General features: G+C 39.7%; 1 protein-coding gene across 1 annotated transcript in view; it reads right to left on the bottom strand.

The window, feature by feature from the left end:
* Window positions 1–3,881: 3,881 nt before the first annotated feature.
* atrnl1b (attractin-like 1b) overlaps window positions 3,882–16,511 on the bottom strand; it is a 91,876-nt gene continuing 79,246 nt past the window's right edge. Inside the window, exons 28-29 of the mRNA XM_071920302.2 lie at window positions 10,597–10,711; window positions 3,882–6,131 (exon numbers count right to left, since the gene is read on the bottom strand). Coding sequence (XP_071776403.1) covers window positions 6,007–6,131; window positions 10,597–10,711 — 240 coding nt within the window. The 3' untranslated portion in view covers window positions 3,882–6,006. The remainder of the gene's footprint in view (window positions 6,132–10,596; window positions 10,712–16,511) is intronic.

The following is a 16,511-nucleotide window of genomic DNA, read 5'->3' as shown; positions in this document are numbered from 1 at the left end:
TGTCATAATCCGTAAGAATGGCTAAGCGAAGCTGTGTTCTGATTGGTGGAAGAGAAACAACGGGCCAAGCCCCGATTGAATGCTAAAAGTGAGTTTGGATTATTTGAAATGATATTTATTCTATTTGGAGTAAGCTTGTAGATGCATGCATTTACAAGTCAAACTTTTCAAGACTAATGTATGTAAAATAGGTCAATTTATGTGCAGTTGGATGTCACATGCTTCTTAGGTGTGTGTGTGTGTGTAAGAATGAATGAATGAATGAATGAATGAATGAATGAATTAATTAATTATTTTTTTATTTATGTGTCATGCCACTTAGGTGGCCCATCCCACATGGGATTACAAGACACCGATAAATAAACAAAATTTCAGTTTGCTATATTATAGCTATAAACAATACTCAATTCATTACAGTAAGCACATTAAGTAGATTAAGTACATTCCGGTACTATAATACTCCTAATATGACAAGAACAAATATCCATGGAAAAGTTAAAAAAAAAGTAAAAAAGAAAAGAACAGAAGTACATCAGCTCATCTATAGAGTGCTGTCTTCCTTCTAGCCCAAGCTTTTTCTAAATAGTCAGCAATTAAAAAGGTTTTATGCACAAACAGGTTTTGTGTGTGTGTGTGTGTGTGCGTGTGTGTGTATTTGTGTGTGCTAAATTCCTTGTATTGTGAAAACTTACTTGGCAATAAACCTGATTCTGATTCTGCTTCTGCCAAATGTTATTGAAGTGATGCATCTATTCAAACAGCAGTCACCATTTGTGTGTTGCTACAGGTGTTTATGGTCCAGCTATTATAACTACACACACACACAATGTAATGGTACCTGTGGGGTGGGGTGGGAATAATAAACTCTGTTGAATAATTTTAATTGTATCCGTCTCAAGTTCTCATTATCTTCTGGATTATATTGTTATGTGCTTGTACATTAGCTTGCTCTCATGTGACTTGGTAGATGTGAAAATGTAAATTAATGGAGCATTACAGATCCACAATACAATGCTAGTGGTCTTTAAACAAGAGAATGTAATATGTGTGCAGTCATGCATGTTTCATGTAGGCTAGTTGGTTGTGTTGATCTTTACTCTATTGGTAAGATTTATGTAGTTACCCTTTTTTCAAAGTAGACACATTACACTGTAAAAGAAAAAATATATAACTAATAGAAAAAAGGATGGTATTAAAAAAGTTTTAATTGTGTTCAAAACTTACGCCTACATATATCAATAGTTTGTCACGTAGCATTTTCCTTTTTTGGTGAAGGTGATTTAGTTTATCTTTTACTGTATTCAAGAAAGCTCAACAGTGATGCCAAAGTCTGTAGAATTGCAGGAAATGCATTTAAAATTAGTAACATTTTCTGGGGGAGGGCCCCCAGCCACCCAACCTTCAGTTGTTCCCCCCCAATGTTTTAGACGCAATTACACCACTGCCTGCATTGCATTGCAGTGGTGATGAGGTGAGGAATGAGGTTTGGGTGATGTGATGTCATTATCCTGCTTAAATCTTACAGTCAGTAATCAGTAAGCCATCAGAATTCACATTTTATATGTCCAAAACAAAACAATCAATGGTCATCCCCTACAGTTTCACTCAGTCAGTGCCATTGTGATCAACATAGCCTGAATTAAATACCAAAAAGTGCACTTCAGAGTGCGGCCACTTCTTATGCACACCAATGGCAGTTGTGTTTCCACAATGAATGATTTATTTCACAGTTATGTCAGTCCCCTTCTTTCAACCTCCACATTATCTGTAAAGCACACTCACATTAATATCTCCTAATGTTAAGGCCTGGACAGTTTGATTTACAGTGCGCTTTGGCAGCCAAGGGAAAGCCGATAAATGTACAAAGCATCCCTCACTTTCTTCCGGCAGGAAGAAATTCCAACAGGATTGTATTGAATGGTTCGGCAGATTTGTCTGCCGACACACCCCCATGAATTATATTGCTGCCAGTGACAGATTAATCACATCTCCTGGTAATACAAGTACAAGACAAACAGGAATAAAAATCCATACTCTTACATCTTAAGGGAATCGGGGGACTCAAGAGCCTTAATTTCTGCACTGACACATCTCTTGCCCTGGGACAAGGCAAATCATTCACAAGAGTTAATGATCTCTTAACCTGATATAGTGTATGTGATCTGCCAAAATCTTCAAATTCTCAGGTTTTTTCAGACTTGTGTTTATCACACAAGTCTGAAAAAACCTGAGAAAAAACAAACAAAAAAACCCACCATGATTTAATCTTTCTCAAATCTGATTTGTGCAACATGAGAGGGCTTTTAGTCACAGAATCAAAGACACTGTAACAAATATGGTTCCAATTTGATTAAACAATTTGACCCCATGTTTTTGTCTGCTTATACTGCAGACAAAATCTGATGCTGTAATACTTTATTCAATTAATTTCAAAAACATTTTGACAAGTAATGACTTCATCAGTGCAAGAAGAATGGAATAAAATTAGGCCATATTTATAAGAAATGGGGAACATTCAGGTAGACATAATTGTAAGGACTGTTTGACTTGACTGTACGACCACAAGATACATTTTTTGTAACGTGACTGAAAATATTAGCCCTAGGTAGAACCTTCAAACAGTACTACACTTAAGTTCGAGAATAGGGAGGGAGGAATTAAATAGCTTGAAAAGTTTTTATGAGTTTTTTGGGAGAGCAACTGCATTTGCTCAAAGTAGCTATGAGGACGAATCAAGTGAGAAAACAGAAAATCTTTAGTGGTGACTTCATCACTGTACCAGGAGGCGTACATAAAAATTCCAACCAAGATTTTCACAGATCTGTCCGTTTCTCTCGTCTGTCTCGCTCTCTGTCTCACTCTCTGTCTGTCTCTCTCTCTCTCTCTCCCCTCTGCCTGCTCGCCCTCCCTCCCTAATTATAGATTGACCGCACCTGGGCGGCTCGTTTCCCTGCCCTTTTGGTTTGGTTTTCTTTTTTGATTCCACATCATACAACACCTGTCGCACACATACCGTTGTTACTGCATCCAAAGCCCACACGTCACACCGATTACTGACTTCACACACTGTACTTTTTCCTTCATTGCTAATACACATTTTGGTTAACTGGTGTATTACCGTGTGGACTCCCTCAGTTGTGACTTTCACAAGCCAGTAATAACATGTAAATGCCATATCCCAACTGAGACCTTAGTCGGGATAAAGCTCATATTCAGATTTTTAATGTGCATGTAAACACACTCAAGCTAAACGAAATATAAAAGCAAAATCACCTTCGAGGTCAGCAAAGGACTAAAAAAGACCTTATTTTGGAGATGGCTTTCAGCTGGAGGAAACAGGACTGTACAACTGTCTTCAGGGGTTTGAATCAAAAATCACTCCCAGGGTTCCCCCATGACTCTAGCAGCAGGCTTAAGCATGTGATTTGATATTATATCTAAAACTAAATGGAGCAAAGTCTAAGTAGAGGTCCAAGCACCGCAGGTGCTGGAACCCTACTGTTTTTGTTAGGATTCTTCTTCTTTCTGCCTTAAAATGATCTGTATTTCAGAGTCTAAGTGCTAAAGCAATCAAATTTGCAACTTTATCCATTATGAATGAAAATAAATGTTTTACTTCAATGATTCTAAAGCTTGTACACAGCCTTTAAAAAACATTAAGATTCAGATTTAGCTTTTGTCAGTAACTTGAACTGGGAAAAATGATCTTCAGTTCAGTCAACAAAACCAGTAAGGGGGCGGCTGGGTTTCAAAAGCGGGCTCCATAATGCAATTACAAATTGGGGCTTTAAGCTTTACAGGGACTACAAGCACTAAAAGCAGCAGTGCAATACGCAACACAATGCCTGGACTATAGTTATGTGAAATGACTGATGTGGGCAAACGATATTCAAGTCTTTTTTATTTTTCTGGCATGTTGTCCATCTTTAAAATACACTGAAGATTACTGATATGCAGATTCTATTCTCATCTTTTTTCACATGTTACAGTGAGAGACCCTGATTCCTGTGTAATGACACTGTTATAGGATTACTCTAAAAACATAAAATAAAAACACATTAGCTGGCATACTATCCTTATGAAATGCATCATGACCACTTTGCAACAAAAAGCAAGACAATGCCCATATAGTCCTTAAAGATGCACAATTCAAAAATAGTTGACATTGAAACATCTGATTTAAGTCTATAATACCAAGTTAAATGCGCTATTACACAGGAATCTGTTAAATATCAAAACAAAATAATAACAGAAATGTTCTTTTCACAAGTGTAGCAAAAGACTTACAATTTATCATCATAGATATAATAGTAACAGGTGACAAGGCCTAAAATAAATGATAATCTCTCTTGCCATTCTGTCATAAAAACCTGACAAAAACACATAAAATCAGAAAAGATAAGAGTGACAAAGAGACTCACATTTGTTCCAACAAGACATTGTACATCTCTGGAGGGAGTGGGGGTTGAAAACAGTTAACAGCTTTCAAAATTCTGCAGATCATGATGCCCCCCTCCTCTGGAGTTCAAGAGTTCATGGGAAGCCAAGGCATTATAAAAAGGCATTGTAAGCCCCTGTACTCAGAAATGGAAACAAAAACATAGCCTAGAGAAGACTCTTAAAAAAACACAAGAGTGGGCAAAGAAACTCCTTTGTGAGCAAACCAAGTCAATGTGCTAGCCAGAGGTGCATGATGTCCCTGGTCTAATTTTTCTATGCAGATGTCTTTCTCCTAAATGACATCCACCCCCACACCAATCAAAGGGCAGGTTCAAAACCGCATTACCCAAGTGGCACAGCAAAGTGATACAATTAGAAATTACAGTAATGAATTTACCAGAACATTATGAAAAAAGAATCAGCAACCACTGTTGCATTTCTAGAGTCATCATGTTTCTTCAGGTTATGTAACTTCGTATTATACAGTGAGCACACTGCAAATTCTGGATTATGTAACAGTTGAAACCTCCAGTTTTGCTAACAAAATGAGTTTTTTCTTCTTAAAGTTCCGACAGCTTCCATGCTTTAGGTTAAACGACTGATGATTTGTTCGTGCCTCCTATAATTTGCAGTCCTCACCCGCATATCGCTGGTACTGATTGCAGTCACTTGTCTCTGCAGCGTTTGTATTCCACAGAAAATACAGACTTTAGCTTGAGCTGGGTGGATCATACATATGTACAATAAATGCTTGGACAGGTCATTACTGGTATTGGCAAGGTGGTGTGACAAAATACTCTACTACTCAAAACACTATCATGTGGTCGTAAAAAGAGTCCTGACCTAACGCATAGCTTTCCCCACAAAAAGGCAGAATTAATTCAGTTTGTACAGCAATGGCTGAGTTTAGATTCAGGCTTGTCATAAAAACTAAAGGCTTTAGCACCATAGAATACCACTAGTTGGCAAGCAAATAGTAGGACAAAACCCCACAGGCAGCATGTTCTGGATATCTACCAGCCATCTTCAACCTTCTGTTGTATTTCCAACACAGTAATGTGGAAATGACTTGATTCACTTTGACCTCTCATGTTCAGACTCCATTGCTTTCCTCTCATGTTGAGCGAATGGCTGATGTGGTGTCACCAAGTATTCAAGCATTGTCCGTCTCTGATGTCACTGCTGGCCACTTATTAAGCAAGTTCAGCCTTAGTGCAGAGGCTAAGCTTTACCATGATGACTGCCAAAGGTGAAGGGAAGAGCTTTGGGCCCAGTAGATGGAGGAAATGCTGTGGCAGATGTTGGAGAAGGATCGATGGTAATTTGACCAGAGGTTGTGGTAAGCAGAGTACAGTAAGGGGGCTGGGAAGGCAAGGAAGCTTGTGCTCTTGGGACTTGGAAAGTTTTGGAGAACGGTGAAAACATGGGTGGTAGCAGCCAAATGGAATCCTCTACCTGTAGCTCTCTCTTGCCTCTGGAGAGGCTTCCAACTGGGACCGGCTACAAGTTGGAACAATAAGACCTAATACATTATAAAAGGGATCCAAAGGACTGACAGGTTGAGACTCAGACGCAGGTGCCTTGGTGTGCTGGAGGAAGGGCCTTTCGATTCTTCAAAGCCTGGGACTTGTCCTTGAAATCTGTTGGTTTCTGCTGGGAAATGTCTATCAGCGCGCTGGCAACGATGAGTCCTAAAGAAAAAAAAAAACACAAGACATAAAAGTGAGGGAGGTGAAAAAGAGCAAGGCAACAAAATGCCTTGGTCAATTAAACAAGGAACCAAATGCCTATTATAGGTATGTCTATTTATTTCAAACATAAACACTCAATTCAGTCAAGGCACCAGTTCACTGCTTTCAAAATTAGGTTAAGAATAAACCAAAACATTTAAATGAGGCAAAAGTATTGGGGTGCATCTCATACATGTGTATTATTCCAATGCATTTTCACTAGCCCTCTATACTCTTACTGCAAATTTAGCCCATAGATAGGCCAAGGCCTGAACCAAGCCAAAAGGTGTATAAATCACAGCTAGGAAGCTCTACGTTTTTTTCAAAGAGGCCTCTTGTAAATTATTGGTTGTGGGGATGGAATCAGGTTGTGCTCTTACCACTCTGACACTGCTCCTCCCATTGCTATCGAGGCATACAATTATCTAAAGGTCCAACTCATTGCCAGAGACTATAAGGCTAGAAAGAGCACTCAGTGGAGTTCATGAGGATATGGTGTGGTGTATCGACACTTGGCAGAGAGGATTTACACCCCAGAAACCAATTGAGGCTTAGATGGGAAGTCTGTCCCTCAGGATGTATATGGACAGAAGGTGGTATATCTGTATGTGTCCATGAGATAAAACATAATGTGAGAAACAATGGAAGAAAGACAGATCAACTAATTTCACCAATTTCTTTCAAGAGGGTAAGAATGTGTACTTCTTCAACACACACACACACACACATAATTGACCTATCCACCTTGTCAACCACTGAGATTCTGTGTAGAGAATTTCAGATATTTAGTATGTATTAACTGAATGACATCTTTAGAGAAGGTGAGGAGTGACTGGAATACTTGTAAAAATTGTCCAACTTGCTACATGAACTGACTGCTGTAGATTTCACCAGGCCTCTCTCTCCACTCGTCTGACTGGCAGTGACACACACACACACACACTGCCTGTCACATTCCAAAAACAACAATATCCACGCTGATAGGGGAATTAGAGAGCCCCCCCGCCCCCCCCCCCCCCTTGGATTGGTCAAGTCCATGTTTGTTTTAGAATGTGATGGTCAGCTAATGACATGACAAGCTCAAGAAGGTTGAATTGCAAACAAAATGGAAAGAAAAGGGAGAGCTGAAAAAGCAAAGACTAAAAAAGCACAGCAAAACGATGCAGCAAAATGCACCATAACAACCGAAGCTCGCAACCAGCAGCCCCAGAAGATAATGATGATGATGAGGATGATAATGCTGAGACAGGTAGCGAGAGAGAGAGAGAGAGTGGACCAAAACTGAGCCATATGATATGACATGCATTGCACAATGTTATTAGTACTGTGCTGTTAAATGATTTGTTTACCTATGTAGAAATTGTGATATGCAACAGTGCATTGATTATGCAAAGGCATTAATGATGTTGCTGTTGGCTATCACAGCAAAGTCTGCCAGTAGGACAAGTTATTGATGAGGCAGGACCTGAAGACAGGGCAGTACAGCTGTGGCTAATGTTATTGTGCTAATGTTATAAGTGCCATGAAGTTTGCAAACTGCCAAAAGACACATTTTAATTCCATTACTACTACTACTACAACTATTACTACCAATACCAACAGTATTGTGATTTTTATTAATATCTAATAGATTCAACGTGCAGAAAAAAGGAAAAAGAATAGGGCTATGGGGAAAATGAAATGACATTTTATTTTAAGTAAAAAACAGAATTATAAGTTATAGTACTTTCAATTAAACAAGTGTTTTTGTTTTATGTGTTCATGTTATGACAATGCATGCAATGACTGGGATACCTGTAGGGGCATGATCGGGAGGAATGACCTCCTGATCTGAACCCAAGCAGGGTGTTCTGTTCAAACACAAGGAGGTTCATAACTGTACATACAATAGTACCAGAGCACCTTGGGCACCTTCGACTGTAGTTTTTTCATCAGACCTGAGGCCATATGTTCTAGACACTCGGGTGAAGAGAGGGGCTGAGACATCTGAAGGTGAGTTGGATCACATGGTGGGGGAGGCTGCCGGACAAGACTGGTAGGCCCAAACGTGTAGTGAGGGTTTGCTGGGAATGCCTGGTGGAGGACTCAGTCCGGAATGATTTCAACTCTCACCTCCGAGTGAGCTTCTCCTGTATCCTGGCGGAGACTGAGGACATGGAGTCAGAACGGACCCTGTTCAACACCTCTATTGTGTGCCTTTGGATTGGCAGACAGGGGTGGTGGTCCCCATTTCCACAAAAGCGGACCAGAGGGTGTGTTCCAGCTATTGGGGAACCACTGCTCAGCCTCCCTGGGGTTGGTGCTGGTGCCAGGGTCGCTGCTGCAAGCCATTCAGTCCCTATACACTTAGAGAGAGAGCTGTTTTCGCATTCGTGGCATTAAGTCAAGCTCGTTCACGGTGGGCATCGGACACTGACAAGGGTGCACCTTGTCTCCTCTCCTGTTTGCGTTATGCATGGACAGAATAGCAAGGTGCAGTCGAAGTCTGGAAAGTGGCCGGTTCAGTGACATTAGGGTAGAATCTGTTTGCAGATGATGTTGTCCTTCTGGCTTCATCAGACCGTGATCTCTGATGTGCACTGGAGTGGTTTGCAGGTGGTCTGACACATCCAGATGAGGGGTGAGCAGCTGCCCCAAGTGTAGGAGCTCCGGTATCTCAGGGTTATATTCATGAGTGAGGGTAAGGAGGATTGTGAGATTGACCGAGGGTTCGGTGTATCAGCTGCAGTAATGCGGGCGTTGCATCGGACCGTGGTGGTGAAGAGAGAGCTGTGCCACAAAGCAATCTACATTTACCGGTTGATCTTCATTACAACCCTCACCTATGGTCACCTACGGTCATGAGCCCTGGGTAGTGACCAAAAGAAGGAGATCGCAGATACAAGCAGCCAAAATCCTCTGCATGTTGGTTTGCCTCATCCTTTATGCAAACTATATCAGAATATATATATATACTTTGTTGTATGATAGAGTGAATGTGTGTGAGTGTGAAGGAGACTGCATGCATGAGTGAGGATCAGAGTTTATACTGCTTTGAACATGAACTTTTGTCAACACAACATATATTTTATGTATTTGTGACTATTGTTGTCTTATATGTTTGTATTGGGAGCAGCAGTAGCATTTTCTGTCCAAATTTCCCCTCAAGGTCTAATAAAGTTTATCTTATCTTAAATTCCCTTTTAGCTCTCTAGTTTAGTCTAGGTTGAGCTTGTGCCGCTGGACCAGGTAGAGGTTAGGTTTCTTGCTTAAGGACACACTGACAGGTAAGAGGGAGAGGGGGGGCGAACTCACTAACCACTCAGCCATTCTGCCACCCAAATATGATACTATGTGTGCAGGTGGTTGGAGGTGGAGGTGGTTTCTTCACTAGAGGATTTCACTGAAGGCTTAAGTCTAAAATGCCCAACCCACTACTGGTGGGCAAAGCTCTCAAAACAGTCTATAGGACATCCAGAATACAAGTCTGCTGCCCATGTAATCCTGTGCACGTCTTGTTCAAAAGTGGTTTGCTGCCTTGACTGATACAATAGACATATAAATATTTGTTAATGTTTTTGACATTTGACTTCCAGAGTCAGTCATTTTATCATATAGTGAAACATTTGAATGAAGCTATATTGTTTTCAAGTATACACTAACTGAAGTTTCTGAACAAAATGCAATAATGTAATAGCACTATTCAGAGGAAGTCAGGTTGAATAAGAAGATTTTAAAAGCGCAAAAAAGCAGCCCTGCCATCACTGACAACATGCATTTAACTACAGAGCATTTCAATTACCTCTTTTCCACACTACTTCAAAGACAACAGCTACAATGTTTTTAGGAAATTTATTTTTTGTTGGCACAAAAAGATCACTGGCTTTCAGCATGGCAGGACAGGAAGAGGGATCAGACCGGTAAATGTAAAGTGCCTGCTCTTCTTCTACAGTTGTGACTCATTTCTGCCAAAGATTCCAGCAGGAAATGGTGCAATGTGTTAAGGAAATGGTCGTCCTAATACTGCTGGGCTGGTGTCAAGTATGCTTCTAGCACCTTTAAGTTAGCTAGCCTGAATCTATGGAAAAGGAGTCTGGGGGTTAAAAGGAGTCATGAGAATCTGATATATCCATTGGACATCCACTTGTAAACATCTGTTCCTTGTTAATTGTACACTGCATACCAAATCATTCAAGTTAAAATCAATCCAATCAAAATGTGGAGATAGTATACAATGTTTGCTTTTTGGTTAGTGGATGGATTTTCATGGATTTTCAGAAATGACCCAACAAGTCAACAACAGGTCATAACCATTAATACTGCAGAATGTCCTGTTGATGAATATATTATTTTGGGCCACTGACTGCAAATTCAATAATATAATATCCTAAATACATTGTAACCAAAATTAGAAAATGCACTGGTGTATGTGTGTGTATGTCATTACCAGACTGGCCTGGGGGAGGCAAGCCTGAGGGTCCGGAGGGCAGATACATGAGGACAGTCAACACAGCAGCTTTCCCCCCTGAACACGGCTCCATCGCAATGGGCTTCGGTGGGCCCTGAGAAGAGAACAAAAACACACTACAATGAAAGAAATTCAAAAGCAAAAATATATTTATTCTTTTTGCCACCAGTGCTCACCAGTTAATTCATATTTTACAATAAAAATATATAGTATTTCCATACATGGACTGCTGAAAAACAGCAAGGAGAGATGAGTGGTTTAGTGACATGACGCACAAGACACAAGCACAAATATAAGAAGCAATGTATCCTGAATAAAAAAAAAAAAAGTGATGCCCTCCTCCTGAGACAAATGGTTAGATTGGTCACACAGCAAAAACACTTGTGTGCGTCTCTGTCAGACAGTCTGCGTGTTGAGGCGACGACCTACCCTCTGAGTTAATGGCCATAACTGCTTGTCTCAAGCGTGAAAAACATGTCATCCTGATAATGAAAGCCAAGTGTTTCAAAGCATGTTTTGGGTGAAGGGATAGAAATTGGGGAATAATGACATGTCTGAATAGAATTGACTTTTTCTCTGTCTCCCTCTGAATTTAAAATGGAGATGGTTGGAGAGGGAGGCAGCAGTGGGGAAAAATGTGAGAAAGCATGCACATCTACATGCATGAACACAAAATGGCAGTGGGATGCACTAATCTGTTTAAATATGTTCCAATGGAATCTTGTGAACATTGTGGAGCTTGCTCTACATTTGACCCTGTGGGTTAAGTGGTCTCTGAAATAATAATAAACTAGAAATAACCACCTCGCGGTTGTATGCCTCCGCCAATAAACTTTGTTTTATCATTGCAAGGACAGTCTTTATTTATTGAACATATATAATTAATGTGATTATTAGGTCAACTTAAAGGATTTTGGTGTCTGCAAAAGTAAGTGACAGCACTTCCACCGTTTTTTTGTAGAATGACCCAAGATCGTTTTCTCAGCTACAGTGGTAAGCAAAACATTATGCTGTCACAGTGAAGTTGACCTTTGAACTTTTGGATATAAAATGTCATCACTTCATCATTTTATCCTATTAGACATTTGTGTGAAATTTTGTCATAATTAGCGTATGAATTCTTGAGTTATGACCAAAAACGTCTTTTGTGAGGTCACAGTGACCTTGACCTTTGACAACCAAATTCTAATCAGTTCATCCTTGAGTCCAAATGGACGTTTGTGCCAGATGTAATGAAATTCCCTCAAAGTGTTCCTGAGATATTGCGTTCATGAGAATGGGACGGACGTGAAGTCACAGTGACCTTGACCTTTGACCACCAAATTCTAATCAGTTCATCCTTGAGTCCAAGTGGACTTTTGTGCCAGATGTAATGAAATTCCCTCAAAGTGTTCCTGAGATATCGCATTCATGAGAATGGGATGGACGTGAGGTCACAGTGACCTTGACCTTTGACCACCAAATTCTAATCAGTTCATCCTTGAGTCCAAGTGGACGTTTGTGCCAGATGTAATGAAATTCCCTCCAGGCGTTCCTGAGATATCGTGTTCATGAGAATGGGACGGACGTGAGGTCACAGTGACCTTGACCTTTGACCACCAAAATCTAATCAGTTCATCCTTGAATCCAAGTGGACGTTTGTGCCAAATTTGAAGAAATTCACTCAAGGCGTTTGAGATATCGCGTTAACGAGAATGAACGTACGGACCGACGTATACGGACGTACGTACGACAACCCGAAAACATAATGCCTCCGGCCACGGCTGTCGCCGGCGCGGAGGCAGAAAAAAGTCATTGTTAATTTACGTCCTGCTTTGGATGTGAAAGAGTACTGACCCAAGAGCCTTGATGTATATAATAAGTATACATAATACACTGAGCTCTGTAAGTCTTTGGACAGCAACACTGGTTTTATTTTGGTTAGATACATAATTTTTTTAGTTGTGAAATTACATAATGACTAATTAAGTTAATGTGTGACATTTTTGGGGTAGTTCACAGTGGAGAAAGACACAGAAAGACTGGGAGACCCCAGGCCGGATTCAAACCCGGGACGTCACAGTTACATGGTATGTGCCTTAGCAAGTGAGCCACCAGGATGCTAGTGGTGTTGATCTGGCTGTCCTTTGTATTGTCTGTCTGTCTACAATGCTTCCCCTAGCACAGTTGACATAATGTAAATGCGGCATCACAGGAAATTTTAATTTTGACACATTTGAGGATTAAAGATACTTCTCAAGAAAAACAGCATTGAAGGACTGGATAATAAGTGGTTTAAAAATGTTATGCCGACATATGAGCCTGACAAATGAGACAAAACTATGAGTGGCTGGAAAGAGCAGGCAGATGTGCTGTAGTTGGTTCTCTAGTGACTTCCATGTCTCTAACTTGTATCTAGGTCTTTATACTTTGAATGCTTCACATGTAACTCTGATGTAAAATTATCTGAAAGCACTGTTCCACCTACTTTTTTCAGTGTGGAGTCCTTCAATCAAAAGTAAGTGCAATCTCATTTGCTAAGAGGCACAGCATGTAATTTCCCATGCAGCTGGCAATTAAATTCGCCATTTGAAATGCCATAGTTCACAACTATGTTTCTTAGTTTCACAGTGACATTGAAAGGGTTGCCATGTGCATCAAGCTTCGGTTACGTACAGTAATTGTCTTCGCACAGGGGGTGGGTATGCTTGAAAAGCAGTTTAATTGTCACTCAGCAGTTTTATTGTCAAAATGAACTTCACAATGGAGACGGTATAGATGAATATTTCACAGCAGATAATGGATGAGAAGAGACGCATGTAAGTAACGAGGAAAAGGATAGGAAAATTATCTATTCAACAAGTTGTAATGCTGCATAAGTGCCATTTTTAAATCAGGCAGGATTCCAGATTCCAAGTGAAAACATAAGTTGTAGAAACTGATGGAAATGAGGTAACATTTAATTACAGAAATCAGTTAAGTACATCATTATCAAATCAAATTTTTTTGCTTTTTATGTGACATGAGAAACTAAGAACAAAGAACATATTGGGTGGGTGGGATGGGGTGTGTGGGCGGAGGTTGAGGGGCTGAGGCCCTTTTGAAGGGTACAGTACCATCTGAAAGCATGTAACATATAGTTGATAATCATTTAAAGACTAAATTTTTTTACTCTGACTTGCTGAATAAAAAAAGTAATTACTGCCCTATTTACATGAAACACATTAACAGACTAACAGACTATCCCCAACTCAGGCTTCATACTTTAGAATTCAATCTAATCTAACCCTTCTAATTTAGAATATTATTCAGCTATTTTCGATTTTTGAATTTAAAGGATTTCTAGAAAGATTTGGAAATCTGGTAATCCGTTTGTAACCTAAAGCACTTCAGACAGAAAAGCTCACAAGAAAACAGATCACAAAATGCAGCATTCCATAACATGCAATATTCCTAGAAAAACCCTTACACTAATGGATGCTAAAAATAGCTTGCTGTAGTTACAGTCGACTACAGTTTGCACTGTGCAGCCAATTGCAGTTGTCTGTTACTAGGATTACGTTTTCTGTGTCTTTCACCAACCCAAGTGACATGTGCTCAGGCTGTGATTCAGAGTTAAGTTTGTATGCGGGGATTTAATACCAAAACCACCCACATTCAGACCCAACTGATCTTTGGTATTAAGCACCTTTTGGGCAGCTGCACGGTTTGGGGATTGCCCAAAATAAAAGCATGTCCCCAAATGTTCCCAATCCAGACTTGCTGCTTAAGTTCTTTTTGGATGTGTGATATGTGGAGATGGAATGAGTCTAGCAAACCTGGCTGTATTTTGAAGAAAAGCACAAGACTTTCCTGTATTATTACACGCCCCATTAAAAGTTGGAGATATGAACTCAGCAAATTTGTCTTTCATTGAAGCGATATTCCAAAAGATCGTCCCCAGCCTATCAAATGGCACAAATGATGTTCCTGCACACTTCACATACATAGATTATCGAATTTCACTCTGGGTTAGATCTGCTTAGAATTAAACTAATTTCTACAAATAAATATAATTAAACGCAATTGTATTGATAGTGGTCTAAAGTTATCCAAAAGGAGAAGCAGCCAAAAGCACCTCACTGAAGAATGTGACTGTGGGAAAAACCTAAACAAAAGTCATTAGACTCTTGATCTGCATTGTATTTGGCTGTCTGCATGGATTGACAAAATTAGAAATGTTTACCTCCTAAGAAGTCTAACTTAGTGCTCTACTGCAACCCAAGAACAAACTAGCCTTTCCTTTATTGTATAAAAATACATAGGCAAGTACATAGACCTGCATCAGCTAGTCCCAATAGCATAAATTATGATGTTGAATTTTCCTTGATAGGCTAGAGGCAATTTAACAGACACAACTACCATAACTAGCCTGATTTTTGCTGAAGGTGAAATAAACTAGACCCAAAAATAAAATATATATATATTCTCGCACATCTGGCATACTCAAATGGTCATACTCCAGTAACATATGGGTTAATATGCCTTTGAGCAGCATAGCTGACTCATAACAAAATGACCGTGACTCTTATGGAGCCTACTTTCTAGTCTATTTTATTTGTGAAATAGGGAAACTGCTAAGACCAATTTCTTGTAATGGCAGCCAAGTGTTGTTATTTTTTTGTTTTAAAGGGAACATTGTGTATTGTACAATGGTGTTCCAAACTGGTCTGGTAGCAACCAAATCTTTAGTTTGTTGAGACTAGATATGGATGGAAAATGTGAGGGAGAAGATCTTTCAGGGCACACTGAGTCTTGTTTTTATTATTCAAATGTCACAATAATAATTTGTCAGACCTGTAGTATTTAAGTGTCTGATTACACGTTCCTGTTTGATTAGTCAGGAGCTAATTAATGAAGGTGTTGCTATTGATTAGTTAGTTTCAGTATAACTAGGTAAGTGGTCAAGGGAGTCAATTCCCAGTTTTTACCTCATTGTGTTAAGGCTTGTTAGTGTACAAATATGGCCAACCTTGGCACATGCTATCGAATGTTGATGTTGAGAGGTAACAGGTTATGAGGTTGAGGTTAGGAATGCTGTGAGCACTGGCCCTGCTAGCTTTCCATTTGCCTGTAAATACTGTTCAGCTGGAACTAATAGAGAGGGAATGAAAGATGAAGGAAATGGAGAGCAGGAGAAAGGTAAAAAAACAACAACAAAAAAACAAAAAACGGAAAGGTACAAATGGAAAAGACAGAAAATGTTACCAACCCAGACATCTTCTCTAATTGGAAATCACAGTCATTAAACAGTTCACTTTTTAGGGCGGCCATTATTTTCCTAATTTTTTGTCGAGCTACAGAAATTATTGGGTGCACACATCATTGGGTCTGTCTTCAAACCCTGTCTTCCCTTTCAGAATTTGTGAATACAAGTTTTTCATCAAACTTTACCGTTTGCTGAAATTTGTTGTTTCCATTCAACTCAGATTTTGGAACTCATTTGTCAGCTACATGCTACCCTGGATCTAAAAAAAATAATAATAATACTTATACTGGGGGAAAAAAAAACAATTCAGCTAAATGAGATTCATGATAGCAATGCTATGATATGGTACAAAGCCCCTCTGCCCCCTTCAATTCCTCTTGATTATGATCCGGTCAGATTGAAACACAATAATTGCTATAATTACGCAGATGATACACAACTTTACCTTTCACTGTTCCCTGGGAATTCAAGTCCTGTTTTTTGTGGGCACAGAACATGTAACATGTTGGTCTGTCGGTCCCAAAAAATTCATAAAACCATACTGTGCATGTGCCATCGCCACATCACTTTGAGCTTAGCTTGGTTGGTAAAGCATAGGTTTGTCATGCCAGATATCCCGGGATGTAATCCTGAGTGAGTTAATTTAGTGCCAAGAGGGTCGCAGCTT

The sequence above is a fragment of the Centroberyx gerrardi genome, chromosome 20, assembly GCF_048128805.1.
Source record: "Centroberyx gerrardi isolate f3 chromosome 20, fCenGer3.hap1.cur.20231027, whole genome shotgun sequence".
NCBI lineage: Eukaryota > Metazoa > Chordata > Actinopteri > Beryciformes > Berycidae > Centroberyx > Centroberyx gerrardi.
Note: the sequence above shows the minus strand (reverse complement) of the source record. Positions and strands in the feature narration are given on the sequence as shown.